A 24,514-nucleotide genomic window follows, 5' to 3' on the forward strand; every position below is an offset into this window, starting at 1 on the left:
GTTCTCAAAATATATGTACTTGAGATATGACAAAGGGAGCTTATCCACAGCAGCCTTGGTTGTGCAGAACTAACGGGCAAGCTGCCTAAAGTTGTTCCTGCAAGGCAGACCGCTGTTGTTGAAGCGTTTGTTCCGTTTAATCGTTTGAACATTCAGAGAGATGTTATTCTTGAGCAACCATCAGCTTCTTCTCTACCGAGTGGTTTCCTCATTTCAGGGATTGCAGTGACTTTACCAAGCAAACACTCATGTCATATTCCTGTCATACTGAGAAATGACACCAATCATGACATAGTCATTCCCCACAAAACTATTGTGGCAAATGTTAATGCTATAGTACGTGTGTTGCACAAAGAACATACTGTCAACGAATCAGACTGTCCTGAATTTCAAGCAAAGTCTTCCCCATCACTGAGCTTTGATCTTGGAGATTCACCTTTATCCACTGAATGGAAAGAGCAAATAACAAAAATGTTAAACACCATGCCAAATGTTTTCTCTCAGAATGACCTGGATTTTGGCCATACTGATAAAGTGAAACACAGAATCAAGCTCAGTGATGAGACGCCTTTTAAGCAAAGAGCACGTCCGATACACCCCAACGATGTAGATGCTGTGAGACAACATCTACAGGAACTCCTAGATTCTGGAGTCATATGGGAATCAAGAGTCTCCATTTGCTTCTCCAATTGTTGTGGTTCACAAACAGAATGGTTCTGTTCGTCTGTGTGTAGATTACAGAAAGCTGAATATGCAGACCATTAAAGATGCCTACGCTCTTCCAGAACTGGAAGATGCTTTCAATGCACTCGCTGGTTCTAAGTGGTTCTCCGTTCTAGACCTCAAGTCAGGCTACTATCATGTCGAAATGCAAGAAGCAGACAAACATAAGACTGCATTTGTGTGTCCAGTTGGATTGTGGGAATTCAACAGGATGCCACAAGGAATAACAAATGCGCCTTCAACCTTCCAAAGACTGATGGAAAAGTGTGTTGGCGATATGAACCTAAAAGAAATTTTAGTGTTCATTGATGACTTGATTATTTTCTCAGCCTCCCTGGAAGAACATGAACAGCGCTTGCAGCGTGTTCTTGAACAGTTGATGACATATGGTTTGAAACTGGCACCACAGAAGTGCAAATTCTTTCAAACATCAGTAAAATACCTTGGTCACATTGTTTCTGAGAGAGGACTTGAAACGGACCCAGAGAAAGTTGCAGCCTTACAGACTTGGCTGATCCCTACAAATCTTAAACAGCTTCAATCTTTCTTAGGATTTGCTGGATACTATCGATGGTTCATTCAGGGGTACTCTACTATTGTAAAGCCACTTAATGAACTAACATCAGGTTATGAGGGTACTTCTTCTCGCTCTTTGAAAGTCCTCGACTCGCAAAAGCTATGACTCGAGATTGACCATCTTGAACCTGATGTAATGCAGCCCCAAGGCCAACAGTGCTGGCATCTGTATGAAAAACATACAGATGCTGGGGGTCTGCAAAACCCAAGACTGGAGCTGATGTTAGCTTTCTTATTATGCCATTGAAAGCTATCTGACATTGAGGTGTCCACCGCTCACCAAAGGACCTTTCTGTCTCTTATTCAGCTTTCTGAGTGGTGGATAACCTTGAATTATTGGCTCTTAAATGTGGAGTCACAGAAAAATGATCTGAGTTCCTATATGGTACAGACTTCACAGTAGTGACTGACAGCAACCCACTTACATATGTTTAACATCCGCAAAGCTTGATGCGACAGGGTACACCAGTCTTTCTACTTACTCATTCAGTCTTCAGTAAAGAGTGGGAAAGCAAAGTCTTGATGCTGACGCACTGTCTCGCGGACCTCAAGCATATGCTATGTGCAATGCTAATATCTCCCGATTGACAGATTAATAAACAAAGACCGCCTCCAAACCCAGACTTGGTGCTTTGTGGTTTGTCCGATCACCACACACAATGCAGAAGTTCACCGGTCACACTTAGCTGTTTGGGTCTAATAAGAAACGATACAAAAACAATAGGCCTTGGCAGCGCTTAGCTGTTCTTTGCTAACTAACCTGTTTCTGTTGATGCAGATCCACATGTAAGGAAAAGAACCGAGATAATCAAGGCAGCGATCATCATGACAAATGTCTTTAAGATGGAGGATTAAAACCCGACAGCCATAGAACTTCACTTTAAGTCAGATTGATTTGTTTCTTCTTCTTTTCTATTATGGCGGATCGCAAGCAACTTTAAGGTGCATAGAGCTGTTGTCCGAAATTCGGTTCCGCTGTCGGGAGCGCGCATTACAGCCAGAGGCGGATGTGACCATTTTCACGTCACTTCTGATCAATTTCTCGGTAAAACTCATATAATCATGTCAAGGTTGTAACATTCAGTTTAATTGGCAGCTGTTGTTTAAAAAATTGTAAAATAAATAAATGAACGAGGTCTTGCTGTTTTGTGTCATTTTAAACACCAAGAGAATCGCTCTTTTTCCAACTTCTCTCACGTAAGCCTGACAGAAATAAAAGTCAGGCACCAAACACAGTTTTCCCAACACGTAGCGTGTATGTAAAGATTTTTGAGAATTTGGAAACAGCTGTCTTTATTCCCCAAGGTTATGGGGTAAGGAGAGGAAAGAATGGATAATTCAGCAGCCTGAAATAATTTGTTCCCCCTCCATAATATGGGAACAACTCAAATTACCAGCAAGTTTTTTTCTCTGTTTATTCCTCTCATGATCAACAATAAATCCTGTGATTTTGGTGGCATTTGCTCCTTATTTGCCAGAGTTATGACGGGGAATCATATATTTTAGGTGACTTATCATACCTTTATAAAATCGTTTTAAGGATTGCTTATCCGCTCCCCAGTCACTGCCAGTCAAGCATCTCAAAATATTTAAGATTTTCTTACATTTATCTACAACTTTTTGAATATGTACATTCTGTGGTGGGATGGTGTTTGCATGGCATGTTTTGTTTATCAATTTATTTCTTTTGGAATGATTTAAATTGTTCTTATTTTCACAGAATCCCCCCTTTCCAGGGACCAAGTAGTACGCCTGAAACGTGTTTTTAAAAAGAGAAGTGTTTTAAAGAAATTGTTCAATAAACAATTGTATATAGTTTATTAAACAGTGTTCTGGTGAGTCCTATAAATAAAAGAAACCCCGCCCCTGGGTCGGGCCACAATTCCATTTTAGTTTTTCATCAAACCATAATCGTAAAAATTTTATACATTTTACTTGCTCTAATTCTTGGTTATATCATTTTAATTTTACTTCCTTGTTTATTTTTTTCTGAGTAAATATCATTACTTTTGTTTTTTCAACTTGTAGCCAGTGCATTATGTTTATTATGCACTGTTCCGTTTGCCCATATAAGGAAGACGCTGTGTTGGAGCGCAGCTGATTCATTACGGAGACAGATAATCGGCATTTACATTTAAAAGATCGCTGAGAGGGTGAGAGTCCAGGCTGATTCCTCTACAGGTATGGTTAACATGAAGCATGCACTGGGTTCAGAATTATTTCTGACGCCTTTATTTTATTGTTGCAGGAAACTTCCTCTTGGAGAGGACATATGGAGCTCTGCTAACTTTTAGAGAAGGAAAAGGCAGCAGGGCCGTGCAGAGACCATTAAAGGGGCAGGTGCTCAAAAAAAAAATAAAAGGGCACATCTAATCGCATTTTAGGACAGAATATTAAAGTCGGACAGCTTTCAGAGTTTAATTAACAATGACAGATCACAAAATTGTGAGACATACAATCAAAGAACATCTGCCTGAGTTGCTGTACTTGCAGTGGAGATGAAGACGGTCCATTCAGAAAAACAGAGCTGCATCAAACTTTAACGTGGAACTACAGGAAAAAAACACAAACAAAAATTTAATTAATGCATGTCACTATGAGAAAAGACTACTCTTAACATAATAAAAGCATAATAGCTGCCTTGTAATATTAAATATGTGTTCACTACCAAAAACTGCAGGTTGATGATGGTCAGAACCTTTACTTTATTTATTCTTACCTGCAGTACTGGTTCTGACCCAGTTGGTCAAGAATCCACTACCTTTGGCTGCTTCTAGCAGATCCTTTCTTTTTTGTTTCTGACGTCTCTTTTTACGTGGCATCTTTGAACTGAAACAAGCAAAACATAATGAATTATGATCAGAACACTATAATAAACCACACTACCAGTTCTTTACCCTTGTGTTTAAACCAATATGTTTTTCAGTTTATAACACAGCATAACAATATTAATTTCAGAGAAAATGAGACCTCTCCTATGGAGTTCAATTTGGTTCACAATTATTCAATTCAAATACTAACCTCAATTAAATAATATAAAATTGTGATCAAGACATTTTGAATTGTAACATTTTTTTCACCAAAAAATGTTTAGCTTAATTTTTTTTTTAAACTGAAATCACAAATTTTTATCTCATGACTTAAAAAAATGATTTGCAAAACAAACAAACTTATTTGCGCATGTCAGAAATCTTTGCTTGCTATTCAAAGTTTTGCTTGTGATTCTCACATGATGTCCTTGGCAGAGCCTGAAATCAAAACCAAAGATTTCTGATGTGTGCAAATAATAGTTTATGTTTGACCCTTCATTAATGACATGCTTTATTGGACAGAAGCAGTTTGATTATTACATACATTATATCCATCATGGTAGTTCAGGATGAATTATTTTTAATTCTAAATGAATGTCCTTGTTGGACTTTTATTTAAGTACTTCAAGATACATTTAGCTAACACTAGAATAAATGCAATGTACATAATTCACCAAAGAAAATGAGAAAATCGGACATATATCCACGATGAAGATGATTCTGGTTTTGTTCGGGCGATGTGCCCCTATTGCATAAATAATGTTGTCATTAACAATACAGGGAAGCTATTTAGTTACCTTGCTTTGCTAGCAAAGTCATTAGCTAGCAGCTAGCTCATAGCACAACAACAACAGCCTAATGTCTGTACGATAAAAATACTGGATCGATAGATATGAACAGCTTTTGCTCACCTGTCTGTCTCCTCCCGCTCAGTAGATATTCAGAGAAAGGTGGACTCAGAGAGCGCCGATATTTTCCTCTTGTTATATTTCATTTCTGCTTAAACCGCGACTCCGTGCTGAAGGAGAAACGATACATTCTACGTTTTCCGTTATCTGTCAAGTAGCAAGCCAACTCCAGTTTTTTCACCAAAAATAATTTTTTTAATTCACCAAAAACGTTCGCTAGCTTGAGCTCCGCAGTTAGCCGCCTTATCTCACCGCGCCAGAGGCAAGTGCGTCGTGCGTCACGGGCAAAAGGTCAAAGGTAACAATGTGACCGGAAAGCTTATTGTGTTGTTTTTCTTGCAAAGTAATAATAATAATAATAATAATAATAATAATAATAATAATAATAATAATAATAATAATAATAATAATTGTAGGACATATGTAAGAGGTCATTGAGCAAGTTTATTATTAGGCAAGTTTATTTCGAGACTATTTGTTGGATCAACAATATATTGTATGGACTGATAATAATCCCCTCAGTCACTTGAACACAGCTAAACTGAGGGCAACCGAACAGCGTTGAGCAGCACAGCTGGCAGATTTTAATTTTTCTATCCGTTACAGATCAGGCCGGGCAAATGTGAATGCGGATGCCCTTTCAAGAAAGCCACCAACAATAACAGCGGTTGATATTCCTCTGCCTGGAACACTGGTTCCCTTGGTGAAGCAGCCTGCCTGCCCTGATGTAATTCAGCATGTGGTCCAAGCTGCAGTGTCTGTTTTCCCCGCTCATACCCCGATGACCTTATTGCACTTCAAGAAGCTGACCCTACTATAAGTGTTTTTGTAAGGTTGTGGAGGGTACAGAGACGTCCAGATAAAGCAGAGAGGGATAGTCTCTCCCCAAAAGTCCTGGAGCTGCTTCGACAGTGGAGCAAGGTGAGGCAGCTGAATGGCTTGTTATATCGCTGTATACAACATTCTGATGGTCGAGAGGATATCCACCAACTGCTGCTGCCCGATTCTTTGAAGGAGGAGGTGATGAAACAGCTTCACCAAAATCATGGCCATCTGCGGGTGGGGCGGACCACTGAACTCATTAGGGAGCGGTGCTACTGGCCACTGATGCACAAAGAGATCAGAGATTGGTGCCAACAATGTGAACGCTGCATATTGGACAAAGCTACACACCCCCAGGCTCGGGCTGCCATGGGGCATTTGTTGGCCTCAAGACCAAACCAAGTCTTGGCAATAGATTTCACTTTGCTGGAACCATCACAAGATGGTAAGGAAAATGTTCTCATCATGACTGATGTGTTTTCAAAATTTACCCAGGCTGTAGCAACCAAAAATCAGAGGGCCTCTACTCTTGCTAAGATTCTTGTACAAGACTGGTTCTACAAGTTCGGTGTTCCAGCCAGACTACACTCCGATCAGGGCCGTAATTTTTAAAGTGCATTGATCCAGCAGGTGTGTGAGTTGTATGGAGGGCAGAAGACTCATACTACCCCCTACCAGCCTGAAGGTAATGGCCAATGCGAAAGATTTAATAGGACGTTACGTTATCTGCTTCGAACTCTACCTATTGAGAGGAAGGGAAACTGGCCTCATTATTTGCCTCGAGTGCTGTATTCCTATAATACCACAGTCCATCAGTCCACGGGTGAGTCTCCTTACCTTTTGATGTTTGGCCAAGATCCATGTTTACCTGTTAACTTTCTCCTTGGAAGGGTTCCAGAGATTCGAGAACAGAGAGTGGAGGACTGGGTCCAAGAGCATAGGCACAGACTACAAGTTGCCTTTGATGGGGCTCAAGATTACCTGAAAATGGCTGCGGACCACCGGACAAAGCGCAATGATGCCAAAGGCGTGCACTATGTTCAAGACCATAGTAATAAAGGAAGGAATAAGATTCAGGATGATTCAGGATGAAGGACTCAGGAGAGGCAAGGACATCACCAACATTAGGGAGGAGGATGCGAACGAGGAACCTGATTTCGTTTATGTGGTAACTCGATCAACGGCTGTGGAGGCTCTTGCCTCCACAACTTCGGTGGCTTCTCTACGAGGAAAACAGCCGGTTATCATTCGAACCCCCATCATCTTCCAGAGAGGCCAAGATGTAGGGCAGAAGGCGCTACAGTCTCTCAGATCACTGGTGCGGTTAACAGCGTGGCTGACATTTTTCGACCATGGTGTCAGTAAGATAATTGTATATTGTCGGGCGGTCAACACAAAAAGTTGGGGTAGATTGTAGCCGGGGAATTATGTTCATTATGCACTGTTCCATTTGCCCATATAAGGAAGACGCTGTGTTGGACTGCAGCTGATTAATTATGGAGACATAATCAGCATTTACATTTAAAAGATCGCTGAGAGGGTCAGAGTCCAGGCTGATTCCTCTACAGGTACGGTTAACATGAAGCATGCACTGGGTTCAGAATTATTTCTGATGCCTTTATTTTACTGTTGCAGGAAACTTCCTCTTGGAGAGGACATATAGAGCTCTGCTAACTTTTAGAGAAGGTAAAGGCAGTTTATCATTACTTGGTTATTTAAAGTATCGGTCTAATTCTATTTTCTGTTGTGTGCAGGTTGGCCTGCTGCTGTTTTAGTTTGTTTTGGTTTCAGTGTTGCATTAGTTTAGAATTTATGCTTTGAATATTTATTGATTAAATTCTTTATTTTTTTTTGGGGGGGGAGTTTTATTGTCCAGCCCTCCAGGCTCGCTTGTAAGCCAAATAACCTGTGCTGTCCCTGGTTCCAAGCTGTTTTATCTAGATTGAGGAGACTAGTAGAAGGGGAGTTTCTTTCTTTCCTTTGTTTTACTCACTAGGGAGTCTTTCTTGGTGTGAGTGAGTTTTGGTTTGGGAACACGTAGGTGTATTCAGTTATATTTGGGGTTTTTTATTATTATTTCTCCCCCAAGCAGTCTGATTTTATTTAATTGGAGTAACTGGTTGTCAGCTGTAAGGTTTCCAGGGCCAGCATAGATTTAAGATTTTAAAGTGGTCGATATTGTACAATAAAATGAACTGACTATTTATGCCTAAGGGTTATTGTGAGCTAAATAAACTGTGGTTAATTTGCATCAGTGCCTCTGATTATTTTCTTACAATCTTATGTGTGATCGGGTAAAAAGAAAACAGAATTTAAGGTTCTGAGCACATAATTAAAGTCGTAACCCGGGTCACAATCTGAAAACTTTATTTTCTCCAATGATTCTTTTCTCCAACACATTTTTTTTTACATATTTCTCCACATTTAGAGCCTTATTGTTTTGTTCTTTATTTTTACAAACTACCAATAGGTTTCTATCTCTCAAAATCTTCACCATTTCAACATCTCCAATTTTCTTTTTATTTCTCTTGACACCACAATGGGGCTGATATTATCTTGTCCTTCCTCTTTCTTAAGTTTTAATATTATTTTAAATTCCTCCCACACAACTTTCCTCCTAACTATCCTTTCTTCCTCTGAGCTACTTCCTTCCAGTTCTCGTTTACGTCCTTGAATATCACCAATTCCCTTTCCTTCATCTATTTTATTTCTTCCATGTCCTCTCCCTCTTCCTCTCCCCACTGGCGTCCACCCATCAAAGTCCATGTCTTCCTCATCTCCTATCTCCATTACCAACCGAACCATTCACATACCAGTTTATGCTCAATCCGCCTTTTCCAATTACGATGTTATTTGTTTTTCTCCCCCATCGACTCCCTCCACTTTCGAAAAGAGCCTTTGAATCGTCTTCCCGCCACCTCACTGCCACCTCACTCCGTCACTTCCTCACATGCTTTCTTCTAAACTTGACTTGTCAGCCCCGACTTGAGGCCCTTTGATATTTCAACACCAGCCATGAACAGCAGGGGGCGCCATCACACAGGAGCAACAGATTCACCAAAGTCATTAAACCCACAGCATCATGACTTTCCTTTACTGACGAACAACAAACTGATCTGTCACCAAAAGGGTTTTTGCGCAGGTTAGGAAACTTTACTGAATTTTACATCAATGTGTGAATTATAGAAATGTTATAATAAGATATAATTTACCAACATAATTTATTCCTTAATGTTCCGGATCAGATCAGGTTGATTAGAGACAGATTTATTTTCTTCTATCAAAAAATACATTAAATGTATTAAATTAAACCTGAAGGTAAAAATCAACACAGTAACTAATAGTTATTTATAAAACCTGATGTATTAATTAAATATTACAGAGGAGAAACAGAGAACTCACATGGCTTGTAGATGAAGCTTCTGACACAGAAAGAGAAACTGCTTTTGGTTCTCATAGCTGAAAGCCACGCCTCATAACCGTGGTTGGTAACCGCTCATGCAGGTTCAGCAGGTTTACTGCTCAATGCGGTGAAGTTCATGCATAAAACCCCCTCATCCTGTCTGTCTTACTGCATGTATTTGTTAAACATTTCCAACCTACAAAAGCTGTAGGTTGTAGTTGTTTAAGAACAACTCAAACTCAACAGTTGAGTTTGACTTGATGAACCTTTAAAGTGGCCAAAGTGACACACATCATTTATTAAAGGCACCAATTGAACCAAAAACTTTTAAAATATGAAACTAAAGCAAATATTTCCTCCTAAAAGAAAATAATATGTTATTAGATCAATCATAAACAGGTGTTTTAAGCACAAATGTGAGGTTTCCTAAAGGTTTGTACATTTCTCTGCACTCAGTTCTTGGCTGAGCCTCTTCTGGTATAAATTACTGCATCAATGCATCGTGACACGGAGGAGATCAGCCTGTGTGTTATGGAAACACTTTACTACATGTTGGAACTTCTTCTTCAATGACCTTCTGTTACTTTCCTCCTCATGACAAAAACATCATAACTAAGATGTGGATTATAACCTAAAGAATAATATAAATATTTGCTTCAGTGCTTTTTTCTTGGTTTTGCATCAGTTTGTACAAGCCAGGTGAGTCCTCTTTTCTTTTTCTAAACTCTATTCAAATTATAGATCTGCTGATGATTTTTATTAACAGTTTGTTCTGAGTTTTTATCTTGTGTTGTTTATCCAGCCTCTGCAGCATCAGGTCTTTACATATTTTACAGTTCGTAGCTTCTTATGATAAAGATAAAATAAAGCTGCTGTAAACATCCTCCTGTTATGCATAACCTGGACCTGAAGTCAGAAACAAACAGACCTTTCTCCCACAACATGTCAACGTGTTTCTTTAAACAGGTTTTTACTTTTTATTACTGGAAATATTTTACTTAAGTCACTGTACAGCACTTTAAAAGCACTTTATTTAGCACTTTAAGCATAGATTGGTACATCGATAACTATTTGGACACAAGAAGTTTTAACTGTATTTATTGAGTATTTTTAGTGGTTAGTTAGCATGCAGCCTTTTGCTCTGCACAGAACAAAATGTTTTGTGCAGAGCATGTGACGGTGGCATGCAACTTCTCAGTAGCTTACTGAGAAGTTGCATGTTGCTCTGCACAGCTGTTCCTCTTTGAGAAGTGAAGTAGTTTTCTGTGGAAGGAGGATGATTGTGACTCAGAGCAGAGAGCTGGTGGTGGGTAGAGCTTGAGTAGATGTTTGTGCATAAACTGTTTAGTGTGGAGGGGCTGAGACTCACCTGTCTTTTCTGTTTCTTCTCCAGGATGTTTGGACAAAAGCTTCAATGGGGTCCAGACACCAGTTATAGATTCTGGGTGAAGCAATGGAAAAAAAGGGGGGAAGAGGGATTGTTTGTGGGGTTTTATGTGTGTTTCATAATGGATATGATGTAAGGATAAAACATGAAATATTTCTAAAAAGTAAATAGTGATGAATCTATTTGGTAAAAGGTATTTTATTCAAATAGGTGGAGATGCTCAGAGACTTAAAGGTGTTTGGTTCTTCACAGCTGGGGTTAATTAAAGCAGCAGCTTCACCTCTGGATTTGTTCTTGATGCTGTTTGAAGAATAAACCACTGATGTTTCCACCTCACTGAAACTCCAGCCACAAAGGTCGCCTTGTCACAGTCGTTTTGTCAAGTTTCCCAGTTGCTACCAGTGTTTGCATTCCTAAGCCTTTTGTTCACTGAGCTGATTGGAAATGTAGGAATGTAGTGAAGAGCATCAGCAGCTCATTATATCAGTTACAGCAACAAACAACTCAGTGATTCTTGCTGGAATCACAGAATAATGGAAAAGCAGGAAACTGTTTGAGTTTACACAGGTTCAGCAGCTCTGGACAGAACAAGCTTTGCTTATTGCTGTCTGTCAGAACCTGCATGTTGTTGTGGTTCATTAATCCTGAAGTGATTTTAGGTTCAGAGAAACATCAGTGGAAATCGTCCTTTATTTTGTCTAATAATGACTCAATCTGCTCTTTTCTGGAACATTTTTGATCCACATGAGCAGGAAGGAGATAAAAATCATAAACTGATTATCACCAACATATCAGCCTGAGCTCCTCTTGGAAAAGCCAAGTGTTTGTGTTTTATAGCAAACTGGTTCAAAGGCCTTTTGTTGTTTTATGTTTTATTAAAGTTTTGAGCTCAATCAGCCTCACAGTCGACAAAATCACCTCAGATTCACATTAAAAAAGATTCAAATATAAAGTCAAAATTACTTTATTGGTCCCAAAGGGAAATTAAACAGATAAAATAAATGAAGATACTATAAACTTTCTCATCAAAATGTCCACCATGATCTTCACCCATCAGAGAAACCAGCTCTATTCTGCTGGTGAACACAGTGATTATATTTGCCTTTAGTTTTCTTTTTATAGACATGCTTATGGAAAATAATGTGTTTGATGAATACAGACTCCATTAGAGGTTCGTCATGACATGAATTCATTTTACTCATTTCTTTCTCTGCCGCCTCTACTACCGGTTCTGAAGCTGCGGCTCAGTGTTTCTGTTCTTCAATGCCGCCCACAAGCTGCAGGTGTTTCCAGCAGTAACACATTTTGCTTTATCTAAAACCATCAGTGGTTTCAAGTTTGGCCTGTTATTGTTTTCAGTTTTACAAGTTTTTAACTAAATTAGTTTTACTGTCAACATAAAACCTGAGTTAGACAAATTAAACCAGATCCATGCTTCATTTCTGTTGATAACTGATGTATTCATTAGTGTATTGCTACAATAATGAACAGCTTCATCACTGAGCAACTTTATCAAGACTGAAACACAACTTTGTGGTTGCCACAAAGTTGGCAGTAAAGCAACTTTGTGCTTTCAGACTGCTTTGTGGTGGCAACCACACATTCAGCTCTGCAACATTTCATTTCTGATAAGATCAGCTTCCTCATTCCTGAGACGATGAACTCAAACAGCTCATCAGTTGTTTTCTAACCTCATCCTGTTTTGTCAAAGATTCTCTCAGCTCAAAACGTTTCTCAGTTCCTAAAACACTAAGCTTTTCTTGAATTAAACTAAACATTTTGACTTTGATAGACGCATTTTGTTCTACAAGTGTTTGTTTAGAAACTTCTTGATGTTGGAGGACTCTGGTTTCCTGTGCACAACCAGCCTGACCTTTGACCTGCCTGAGCCTGGAGTTGCTGCTGATCTGCAGCTGGTCATCTGAATATCTGGTTCTTGGTTCTGATCCAGAACCTGAGGATCATGTTACCTGATCTGAATTCATCCTGAAGTGAAGATCAGTGAGTGAAGCATCAGGATGAAGCTGCTGATCAGCTGATCAGATCAATATTCAATAATCACGTCTTAAAGCTGTCAGAAATAAACACATTTCATTAAAGGAAACATTTCTACATTAAGTCAGAGCTTAGAGCGCCACCATGTGGACAAAACACACATTGCAGCTGATCTCTGCTGAGGTAACATCATTTTACTTCCTGCTTGGATCTTCATGGATTTGTCTGATTCTGGTGAACATTATTATTCTGCATCCTTGTCTTCTCAACTTTATTGATTTATTTCGTGTAAACAAATTTACTTACAATAAGATGAAAAAAGCAGCAGGAAAAGAATCATTTGAACCAACTTGTTGAACCAGATGTTGGTTTAATCAACTGACTGAAGCAGCTTGAAGTAAAGAAACACATTGTCTGGTTCATCTGTGGAAATCTTGTATGAAAAGTGCATTAATGAGTGAATGTTTACGGTGATCAGGCTGATCAGATGGCAGATATTATGGCTGTATAAATAATTAATATTTATATGATGCTATTAGTGATTTTCAACATCTGAAAATCCTCATCAGAATAAATACATCAGATGAAGATCTTTTATCTTGGTAACAATCTCCATGAGCTGATTCAGCATTTTAATAACAGAACAGATCAATGATTATCTAAGATCTTGAAAAGTACAATGAATGACATCCATCTATTTTCTGACATGCTTGTCCCTAGTGGAGTTCTTGTGCCTCTCCACTAGGGGTCAGGTGGTGTCACCCCAGACAGATTGCCCATCCGTCGCAGGGCAACTCAGAGACAAACAGGACAAACAACCATGATGCAGAACCCACACAGTCACAGGGAGAACATGCAAACTCCATGCAGAAGATCTGGAATTGAACCCAGGACCTTCTTACTGCATGGCAACAGTGCAAATAAATATCCATTCTGCATATTGGCACAAGAATCAGGAGGTAAAGATTACTCTTTGTCAATTTTAGGGGATTTTGTCTGTGATCCAACATAGAACTGGATCAGTAATTTAGCAACAATGCAATGATTAGAGTGACGGATCAACCATCAGAGGAGTTGGATCAGAGGAGCTTCCTCTTCTTCTAATGTCTTCTCTGTGATCCTGAACTTGAGATCTTCCTGTTGGGGACACAGAACAGTCAGTCAGACAAACAGTCAGACAAACAGTCAGACGAACAAGAGAGCCAGAAAGTAAAGCAACCTTTCACTTTGAGACGGACTGTTTTCACTCTCCAGATAGTCCTGCTGTCGAATATGCATTTATAGTCTCCACTGTCTGCCTCTGTGGGTTGCTTCAGAGTCAGGCTGAGGTCTCCAGAATCCAGCAGGTCTTCATTCATCATGGTTCTGCTTCTGAAGAACTGGGCCTGTTCTTCAGGCTTGTCAGAACCGTTTATGTTTATATGGACCATCTTGTCCAAAAAACTCCATTCCACATGGGAATCTCCCGGCAGCTGGCGTGTCGTCCTGAATGGCAGCAGGACAGACTCCGCCCCCTCTACCACCTCCACCTGGCAGACTGAAAGAACAACAAGGATCAACATGAGCTGTGCAAAACGTTGCAACTCATCTTTAAAATGTTACTGAATGATTTCAAACTTCAGGAAGAGGAACCAGATCAGATCAGAGGTAACAGAAAAGTTCTGCAGAGTTCTGATGGTATTGTGATATTTGGCCCATGTGCTGCTGCTGCTGCCAGCTGCTTTTCAAACTTTTATATTTCTGGGTCTAAAGGGAAAAACTGCCAAAACCTCAGTGATTGTAGTTAATGGGTCTGTAGAGCATTTCACATAAATCTTTAACATCAACACAAAAGAAGAACTTCATGGCATCACAGTCGCACCGTTTTCTTAACAGATTATATCCACAGAATCCACACAGTTCATTTCTGTTACATCAACACAGCTGATCTGTTCTGTTCTGTTAAAGGAACCGACTGCATTTAATAGCATAAAGAATAAACCACTAACCTTTGACAATGAGCTCTACTTGTTTCTTCACCAGGACGTTTCCATTGCTGCTGTAGACTCTGCAGGTGTAGGTGCTGCTGTCTCCATCTGTTGGTATTTCAAAGTGAGGCTGAGCTCTCCAGTCTGCAGCAGGTCCTCATTCACACTTGTTCTGGCTCTGTAGAACCGATCCTGTTCTTCTGGCTGATCAGAGCCGTCTTTAAACAGATGCACCTTCCTGTATCTGTCCATCCACTCCACTGTAGCGTCTCTAGGTAGGCGCACTATGGTTTTGCAGGGTAGTAGAGCAGTTTCCACCCCTGAATCTGCCTCCACCAGGCGAACTGAAGAACATAAGCAAATGTGACGTACAAGTCAAGTCTATTTGTTCTGCAATTTTCAGAACATTACATTTAGTCAAATACCATCATCAAAACCATCAATAAACATCAAGTATGATGCTCAATCTTCCAGTTGTTATGAAACAAAAGTAACTAAACAGGTGGGTTTTTAGCCCTGACTTAAAGGATCTCAGTATTTCAGCTGTTTTGCAGTTTTCTGGAAGTTTGTTCCAGCTTTGTGCTGCATAGAAGCTGAATGTTGCTTTTTCATGTTTGGATGCAGAACAGACCAGAACCAGAGGACCTGAGTCCATCACTATTACAGGTTTCTGGCCTGATTGCTGGTTTTTAGTTGTTTTTAGTTGCACTAACTGAAGCTGTGCATTTACTCTATATGGTTCCTCTCTAGGTCCAAAGATAATAAATTCAGTTTGGTTTCTGTTCAGCTGGAGAAAGTTGTGGCACATCCACACATCTATTTGTTCAGGGATTGGATGGAGAGCAGCTGCAGCTCCAATGTCAGACAGACAGAAGGTTTGGTTGGGGACAAGCTAGCAGCCAGCAGGGGCGCTGTGAGTATAAAACGAGGCTCCTTCTCCTGCCTCTTCCTGCTCTGACATGGTGACACTTCAGATGAGTTTTGTTTGTTTGGTCAACAATATTTTATTATCTATTTTATTTAACCAGGTGAACCTGCTGAGATCTAGATTTCATTTTCTAGAGGAACCTGAGCAGAAATCTGCAACTCACAGCAACCTGGAGACAAAAGTCAAACTAATTCATACATTTGCACTAATTAATACATTTGCACTAATTAATACATTTGCACTAATTAAAACAAATACTAACCCATTTAAAAGACTACAAGTCCCATCAGGTCCTTGTTGTCTGGCTGAATATCATCTGGACTGAGTTCATCCAACCTCTGGAAGGAAATCATGGAAACTTTCTCTGATTAGTTGAGATGTGAAGATTGAATCCTCTGACATTTAAAGCTGCTGGTTTCAACGTTTTGGTGACAGCAGATCAACAATAACATGAAACCAAATCCTGACAGAGGAGAGACTGAAGGAAGAAACCACAGAAACAGACGGACGGATCTCCTGTCATCTAAAGTCCAACAGTCTGACAGAACCAGGTTCTGGTTCCTCCTGACGCCCCAGAGACTCTGATCTCTACCAGAACCAGAACCAGAGTCAGAACCAGAACCAGAACCAGAGTCAGAACCAGGTTCTGGTTCCTCCTGACGCCCCAGAGACTCTGATCTCTACCAGAACCAGAACCAGAGTCAGAACCAGAACCAGAACCAGAGTCAGAACCAGGTTCTGGTTCCTCCTGACGCCCCAGAGACTCTGATCTCTACCAGAACCAGAACCAGAGTCAGAACCAGAACCAGAACCAGAATCAGAACCAGGTTCTGGTTCCTCCTGACGCCCCAGAGACTCTGATCTCTACCAGAACCAGAACCAGAGTCAGAACCAGAACCAGAACCAGAGTCAGAACCAGGTTCTGGTTCCTCCTGACGCCCCAGAGACTCTGATCTCTACCAGAACCAGAACCAGAGTCAGAACCAGAACCAGAACCAGAGTCAGAACCAGGTTCTGGTTCCTCCTGACGACCCAGAGACTCTGATCTCTACCAGAACCAGAGTCAGAACCAGAACCAGAACCAGAGTCAGAACCAGGTTCTGGTTCCTCCTGACGCCCCAGAGACTCTGATCTCTACCAGAACCAGAACGATAAAAACAAAGAAACTGTTTTGACAGGAGACGCTCTGACATAAACTGTCTTTGAGCTTCATTTTGATCTGTGGAATATTTTCACACAATGTTCTTTATGCTAAAAGGATCAGCAAAGGTCGGCCATGTTTGCTGCTTCATAGTCATTTGATTGGATCATTTTTTATTTCTGCTTTAGCTGCTCAGCCCTCAAAACACAATCAGCTCATCAGATTTTATGGACACATTTAGTAAGAGAGTTTTTCTACCAATTGTCTAGAAATGTATTTATATCTACAGGTTTCAGCATATAGAAGATAACTTCTTCTTTCTGAATGCCAAACCTCTGGTACAGATTAAATCACCATCTCTTGTTTATGCTGAAAAAATAAAATGTAGAATTTAAAACCAAACATTTCTGGTGTTTTATGTTCTACTGAGTTTCTTCAACCTTAAAATCCTTTAAGTCGTTATTTGATGACAATTGGTGTTGAATAAATAAATTGAATTTAATTAAACAGATCACGTTTTACAGTAGTATTTTGATTTTTAAAAAGTTTCTACTGAATTTGTTTCATAATTGGAATAAAAATATAAGAAACAAGATTAATATTCCAGGACTTCTTGATAATCCAGAAAGATATTCTCCTTTCTCAGGACTCAAATCTCTGAGTGACCAGAACAAGTCAAAGAGGAAAACTGTCACACTTGACCCACATGCAGAAACACAAAGAGGAGATGGAAAATAAATCAGCTAAATAAAGTTTATTTTTTCTAACATAAATATTTGGTGTAATGTGTCTTGGAGCCTCTGGATAAAGATCGTCTTTGTGCTCAAAGGAGGGAAGAGGAGATGGAAGTGGAATGTAGAACTGAAACAAACTAATTCAGGAACGAGTTTACTGGACGAGGTGAGAGGCATCCGCCGGAGGAAACTGAGGTTTGGGTGCTGGAGCCTGTGAAGCTCACAGGAGGAGAGTCCGGTCCGGGGTTCGATGACTAGAGGGTTCGATGGCTGGAGGATTCGATGGCTGGAGGGTTCGATGGCTGGAGGATTCGATGGCTGGAGGGATCGATGGCTGGAGGGTTCGATGGCTGGAGGATTCTCTGCGATCACAGGTGGGAGAATAGTCGGAGGGCAGGCAGGTAGTCAGATGACCGGTCAGGTGAGGAGCTGTTCTCTGCCAGCTGCAGGTGGTTTTCCATCTTCAGCGGAGGTTCTTGGGTTCGGATCAGAATGCAGGTTACACAAGCGGTGCTTCTCCATGGCACCACGAGAGGAATACCTGAATAAAGATAGATTCAGGTCACTGGGAATACAGATGTAAACACACTGGAGAACCGGCTGCACGCTTCTCTTATGCTGGCGATGATGATGATGCCATTATGGACCTCCAACAGAACGCAACCTCATGGCTCCTCCTGGTGGAAAAGGTTGGACCTCGTTGAACCTGGTGGAATACAGGTGGACTAGTAATACAGGTGGACTAGTAATACAGGTGGACTAGTAATACAGGTAGAATATTAACAACATTTTACCAGAGCGCACTAGTCCCACAAGTGGACTGATGGGACTAGTGCGCTCTGATCAGGGTTCTGGTTCCAGGAATGTTGTTTTGACAACATTGCATTGCATCACATTATCAAGACGCATTAAAACAAACCTTTATCTTGGCTTTTTTCTATTCTTCCTCTTTCTATTTTCTATTCCTGAAGGATAAGTCCTTTTTCTGAGACATTGTGTTGCTAATTTAACTTCTGACTAGAGCTTTGGACCTTTGGATGCACATTGCACAGCAGCTCGTTACTGCGAAGCGTGCGGTACCTAATGCGGCCACAAGGGGACGCAAGAGCCTTTTTTTTCTTTTTATCAATAAAATAATTTCTACATACATTATCAAATATAAATTATTGTAAAAACGAATTAGTTCATAATGAAATGATGTGTTTTTGATATTAAAATGACAAAAATTACTCCTAAATAAAACATTTATCTGATCCGCAATTTTTAAACAAAATAGAGAAATATTCTGTTACTGTTACTGACGATGTGACTCAGTTTAATTCATCAAGCTGAAACAAACAAAAAAAGTGTTTGTGCCCCAGGCCACACGCCATGGGGAGCGTATCTCCACTGGAATGGAGAGGATGTATCTTAATAGTGGTGGAGAGATTGGAGCATAGAAAAACTTTGGCAATCTCTGTTGTAACCTGAGTAGCTTAACCTGGGGGAAATAATAAGAGGAGGCAGTCGACGGTTCTGTTGGGTTTTTTCCTGTGAATAAGAAGAACGTTTTAGGTTTGAGTGCGACTCCGTTCACAGCCAACATGAACATTCATGTCTGACCCTGAGGCACAAACTTAACTATCAACTTGACTGCAGATGTTTTTGTTTGAGCTTGAAAAATTAAACTGAGTTTTATGATGAGTGTGAAAGAGGAACAGATCATTTCTCTATTTCACAAAAATAGAGGATCAGATAAATGTCTTATTGATTGATGCAGCAGCAACATGCTGGATTTTTACTTTGACTTCTGTAATTCTTTCTGTTCATTTTGTTTTTCATTCAGTTTAATTTTATCTTGTTAAATATTCTCCTTAATTGGCTACAGCATTCTTTTGTTTTCTATTATTATTAAAATTTTATGTGTTTTATTTCTATTTTTTGTATCAGTTAAATTTACATGACTAATTGAAGATTTTTCATTTTTATTTCAGTCTTTTTTGTTTCACTGCATGAAGTTTTTTGCATTAATAATCCATCAGCTTATTCTCCCTTATTTGGATGATTTCTGCAATAGTTTTGCTACAAATGTTCTTGCAGTGAAAAATGAAGATCCATCTGAAAATAAGATCAAGTCCTCAAAGGGTTACAGCTGTTTGTATTGTCTCCTAAGTAATCAGACAGTTGACAAATGCTTTAAGTTTAAAGATAAGCCACATCAAGATAAAGTGAACTTCATTAAGGAAAAGGGAATGTGTTTTGGCTGATTAAAGGTGGGTCACATAAGCAGAGAATGCAGAGGTCGCTTGGTCTGTTCTGTTTGTCACCAGCAGCATCCCAGTGTCCTGCACATCGACAAGGAGAGTTCAGAGGTTTTCTCCAGACGTCCACAGAATCCTCTGAGTACCACAATATCTGTGGTCATGTAAGAGTCTTTCATGAAGATAACTCAAACCTTTCTATCGTTGCAGTTCAAGTCAGGAGTCTAACAACCAACATCACTGTGCAGACATATGTGTTTCTGGACCCGGGCAGCACAGGAACAATCTGCACTGAAAGTTTGGCCTGGAAGCTGAAACTGAAAGGTAAAAGAACAAGCATCCAGCTGCAAACAATGGGACATAAAGACACTGTGAGTACAAACATCATCTCTGGACTTCAAGTAGCAGCACTTGATAAAGATGATTTCATTGACCTTCCAGATGTCATGACACAGAAACTAATGCCTGTTTCAAAGCCTCAAACTCCACAACAGGAGGACATCGACAAGTGGCCGTACCTGCAACTGATGTCGGCTGGACAACAGTGAACTAAATTTCCGGGTTTTCTTGACACAGAATGCAAATGATGGCTTTGGATGCCATCCAATAGGCGTTCTTTACAAAGAAAGCTTGTGTCTGTGAGCCCAAGTAATTTGAGCACAGGTACCTTGTTGGTGTCATTCTGTGTAAAGATGGGCGGTCCTTACACAGAATGCAAACAATGACTTTCTGTGTAAAAACTGCCCATTGGATGGTATTTAATAGGTCAAGGTTGTCTGTCCAATAGGTGAATTTTACACAGAAACTCGATCTGTGTAACGATGACGAAGCAGTCAGTCTGTTAGTTTGGTTGTGTTCTTTACACAGAATGCAAATGATGGATGTCGTTTTTTTTCTTTTTTTTTGTCCTTATATTTTTGACAGTAGGTAGACAGGAAAGAGAGCAAAGTGCCTGTGCTCACAGAATGATCACAGTGAGACTCTGAAACCGGTTTTCAACATTCACTGTTTGAAAACAGAAAATGTTGTCTGGCCAGAAATCAGCCACTGATGTTTATCAGTTCATAGTGATGTGTTGCTGACCTTATCCCTACTGCAGCATCTATTTACTCATATTATTCATGGTTTATGTCATCCACATCTTATTTATGATATTTGGTCACTAGGAGAGTAAGTAACAAAAGTCACTGCTGAAGAAGTTGGTTGTTCACAGAACTCTGTATTAAATTATATTGTAAATGAGTTTCCATTAAACTTAGTGCCACAGGCTGATCACCTCCATGTCACGATGCATTGATGCAGTAATTCAAGAAAGACAAAGTTCAGCCAAATACTGAAGGCATAGAAATTTACAAACTTTACTGAAGCTGACATTTGAGCTCAACATATCTGTTTAAATATTCATATTTCCTCAGATCCTGGATTTTAGAGTTTCTTTGCCTGAATGTCATAGTTATAAAAATTTCCAAAAATAAAAACTGCTGTAATTATTTGACTCTGTGTAGCAAATCTCTATAAAATGAGAATTTAATTTCTGAGATTACTGGCAAGAAATATTAAACTTTTAGTCCATATTCTAGTTTATGTGCAAGCTAAATAAATATAGAATAAATTATGGATGAATGATTCATGATTTGTTGGTTTAGTCATAAGCAGATTGAATTGATCTTTATGTTTCTAGATTTTCACACAGTAAATCATTAATCAATCAATGAGTAAAAAATGATGATAAATTATTTTCTACCAAAATCTTCTGTAAATAAAATGTTGAATTTGTATGACTGTTTAGTTTTTCAGGATTAAATTATTTATCAGTAAAATATGAATCAGAATAGAGCTGAGCTGTTATTATTATATATTCACAGGTTGTTTGATTTCCTGTAACCTTGGTAACAAAGGTATGTGATGATTTTGAGGAGAGAAAAAAAATCTGAATATGAAGCAAAACGAACCTTAAAGTTCAGCTTCTATTTATAAACTGTAGGAGGAAAGAGGAGCCGTTGTACAAAGTGAAAACAAACAAGATAGAAGTGTGAATCATTGCAGACTGCAGGGAGCGTCTCTGCTGCTCTATGTGCAGGGAGAACCAGTTTGGTTGTTGTTTCTAAACAAACTGAAAACTTTTTTCTCCAGGTTTTCTCCAACTTTGAGTTGGTAGAAAACAATCAACCTGAAAAAAAATAATACTTGAGTTTGATTCAGTGAAGGTGTAGAAAACATTTGCCACGTTACAAGAAGCCTGCAGTTCATCCTGTCATAATGATAAATAATGATAAATCTCATAAAATGAAAACAAGCTCAATCATTTCTATTTGCATCATTTATTGTTTCTTCTTTTTTCTCTAAAAACTGAATGACTAAACTCTTCAGTTGGTGTTTTGGTCTCAACCTTTTTTGAAGGACAGTTTGTTTATAAAGACTTTATAATTTATTTATTTGTTGTTTTGTTTATTAATCTTGAATGTCTTATTCATTATCATGAAGGCCTGCCTGGAGGTCATGTGATCATCATAATAAAGAGAAAAAAAAAATTTAAAAACTGTTGTTGCATTTCTTGTGGCTCCACTGTGAATAAAGTTGCACTAATTACACTTTCTTCAGAAGTTAACAATTTAACTGTCTCCAAGTTTTAGGTTCAGAGGTTCATAAACTTTTTTAACTTTCACAACTGAATATGAATCAATTAAACCATTTTATCTTCTCTCCTCAGGCTGCTGATACATTATGGAATTCATTTTAAAATCCTTGTCTTGTTTTTAAATTGAGCTGCTCCACCTTTATGCTCCATCCTGTCCTCTAAGGTCAGGAGGTCAGATTCTCCTCATGCAGGGATCCCAGACCAAACCTTTTACATCTGATCTATAATCTATATTTACTTTTCTCACTGCTAAAGTTTTCAACAATGAAATAATGAAAAACTGTTATCAAGAATTTAAGATTTCCATTTTTTGTCTCCTGTATGAAACATCCATCCATCATCCATCCCATCCATCCATCCATCATCCATCATCCATCCATCCATCCATCCATCATCCATCCATCCATTTATCCATCCATCCATCCATCATCCATCCATCCATCCATCCATCCATCCATCCATCCATCCATCCATCCATTATCCATCCATCCATCCATCATCCATCCATCCATCCATCATCCATACATCCATCCATCCATCCATCCATCCATCCATCCATTTATCCATCCATCCATCCATCCATCCATCCATCCATCCATCCATCCATCCATACATCCATCCATCCATCCATCAATCCATCCTTCCTTCTTCCATCCATCCATCCATCCATCCATCCATCCATCCATCCATCCATCCATCCATCCATCCATCCATCCATCCATCCATACATCCATCCATCCATCCATACCATCCTTTCTTCCATCCATCCATCCATCCATCCATCCATCCATCCATCCATCCATCCATCCATCCATCCATCCATCCATCCATTCTTCCATCCATCCATCCATCCATCCATCCATCCATCCATCCATCCATCCATCCATCCATCCATCCATCCATCCATCCATCCATCCATCCATCCATCTTCCTTCTTCCATCTCCATCTCCCTTCCTTTCTTCCATCCATCCATCCATCCTCCATCCATCCATCCATCCATCCCATCCATCCATCCATCCATTTATCCATCCATCCCCATCCATCCATCCATCCATCCATCCATCCATCCATCCATCCATCCATCCATCCATCCATCCATCCATCCATCATCCATCCATCCATCCATTCTTCCATCCATCCATCATCCGTCCATCCATCCATCCATCATCCATCCATCCATCCATCCATCCATCCATCCTTCCATCCATCCATCCATCCATCCATTCTTCCATCCATCCATCCATCCATCCATCCATCCATCCATCCATCCATCCATCCATCCATCCCTCCATCCATCTATCCATCCATCCATCCATCCATCCATCCATCATCCATCCATCCATTCATCATCCATCATCCTTCCATTCTTCCATCCATCCATCCATCCATCCATCCATCCATCCATCCATCCATCCATCCATCCATCTATCCATCCTTCCATCCATCCATCCATCCATCCATCATCCATCCATCCATTTCCATTCTTCCATCCATCCATCCATCCATCCATCCATCCATCCATCCATCCATCCATCCATCCATTTTCCATCCATCCATCCATCCATCCATCCATCCATCCCAATCCATCCATCCATCCATCCATCCATCCATTCTTCCATCCATCCATCCATCCATCCATCCATTCTTCCATCCATCCATCCATCCATCCATCCATCCATCCATCCATTCTTCCATCCATCCATTTTCTGCACTGATGGATGAGAGGAGGGATCATTATTATTAAATTAAGTATTTTAATCTTCTTTTATGCAGATAAAATAATGTAGAATCTTATTTTTAAAATTAAAGGCTCTTATCTAAAACTTTAACAAGAATAGTCAACATATTTTTTTTTCTTGCCTCTTTTAAAGCTCTAAACTCCTGCTGCTCTTTGTTTTCACCTGAACTGTTTGAGTCACAGCTCCCCCTTTTACTGGAGCTGCTGGGGGAATTTTACCTTTGAGAGATAAAAGCTTGTGTGTTTAGTGAAAGGATCAGGTTACAGCCAAGGTGAAAAGTCATGTCTGACCCTGGGGCAATAACTTAATGTCAACATCATTGCTGATGGGGGAAGGTTTTGTTTCAGCTTGAAACAATAACATGATCTCATGACCAGTGTGAAAGAAGAACAGAACACTGACCATCTATTTAACAAAAATAGAGGATCAGATAAATGTGTTATTGATTGATGCAGCTGCAACATGCTGGAGTTTTACAATGACTTCCATAATTCTCTATAAT

General features: G+C 39.7%; 2 protein-coding genes across 8 annotated transcripts in view; one reads left to right on the forward strand and one right to left on the reverse strand.

Annotated features, from left to right (window-relative positions):
* Positions 1-2,274, reverse strand: part of LOC129356118 (uncharacterized) — a 41,514-nt gene extending 39,240 nt beyond the window's left edge. For all 3 annotated transcript variants that reach the window (XR_008605357.1, XR_008605356.1, XM_055025729.1), the window contains exon 1: positions 2,060-2,274. Coding sequence is in view for 1 of the 3 variants with exons in the window: in XM_055025729.1 (XP_054881704.1) it covers positions 2,060-2,126 (67 nt within the window). In the remaining 2 variants the exon portion in view is untranslated. The remainder of the gene's footprint in view (positions 1-2,059) is intronic.
* Positions 1-24,514, forward strand: part of LOC129356113 (CD276 antigen-like) — a 67,290-nt gene that overhangs the window by 27,021 nt on the left and 15,755 nt on the right. The gene's annotated exons all lie outside the window — the stretch shown is intronic.

This window comes from Poeciliopsis prolifica, unplaced genomic scaffold, assembly GCF_027474105.1.
Source record: "Poeciliopsis prolifica strain line A6 unplaced genomic scaffold, Auburn_PproV2 SCAFFOLD157, whole genome shotgun sequence".
Taxonomy (NCBI): Eukaryota; Metazoa; Chordata; class Actinopteri; order Cyprinodontiformes; family Poeciliidae; genus Poeciliopsis; species Poeciliopsis prolifica.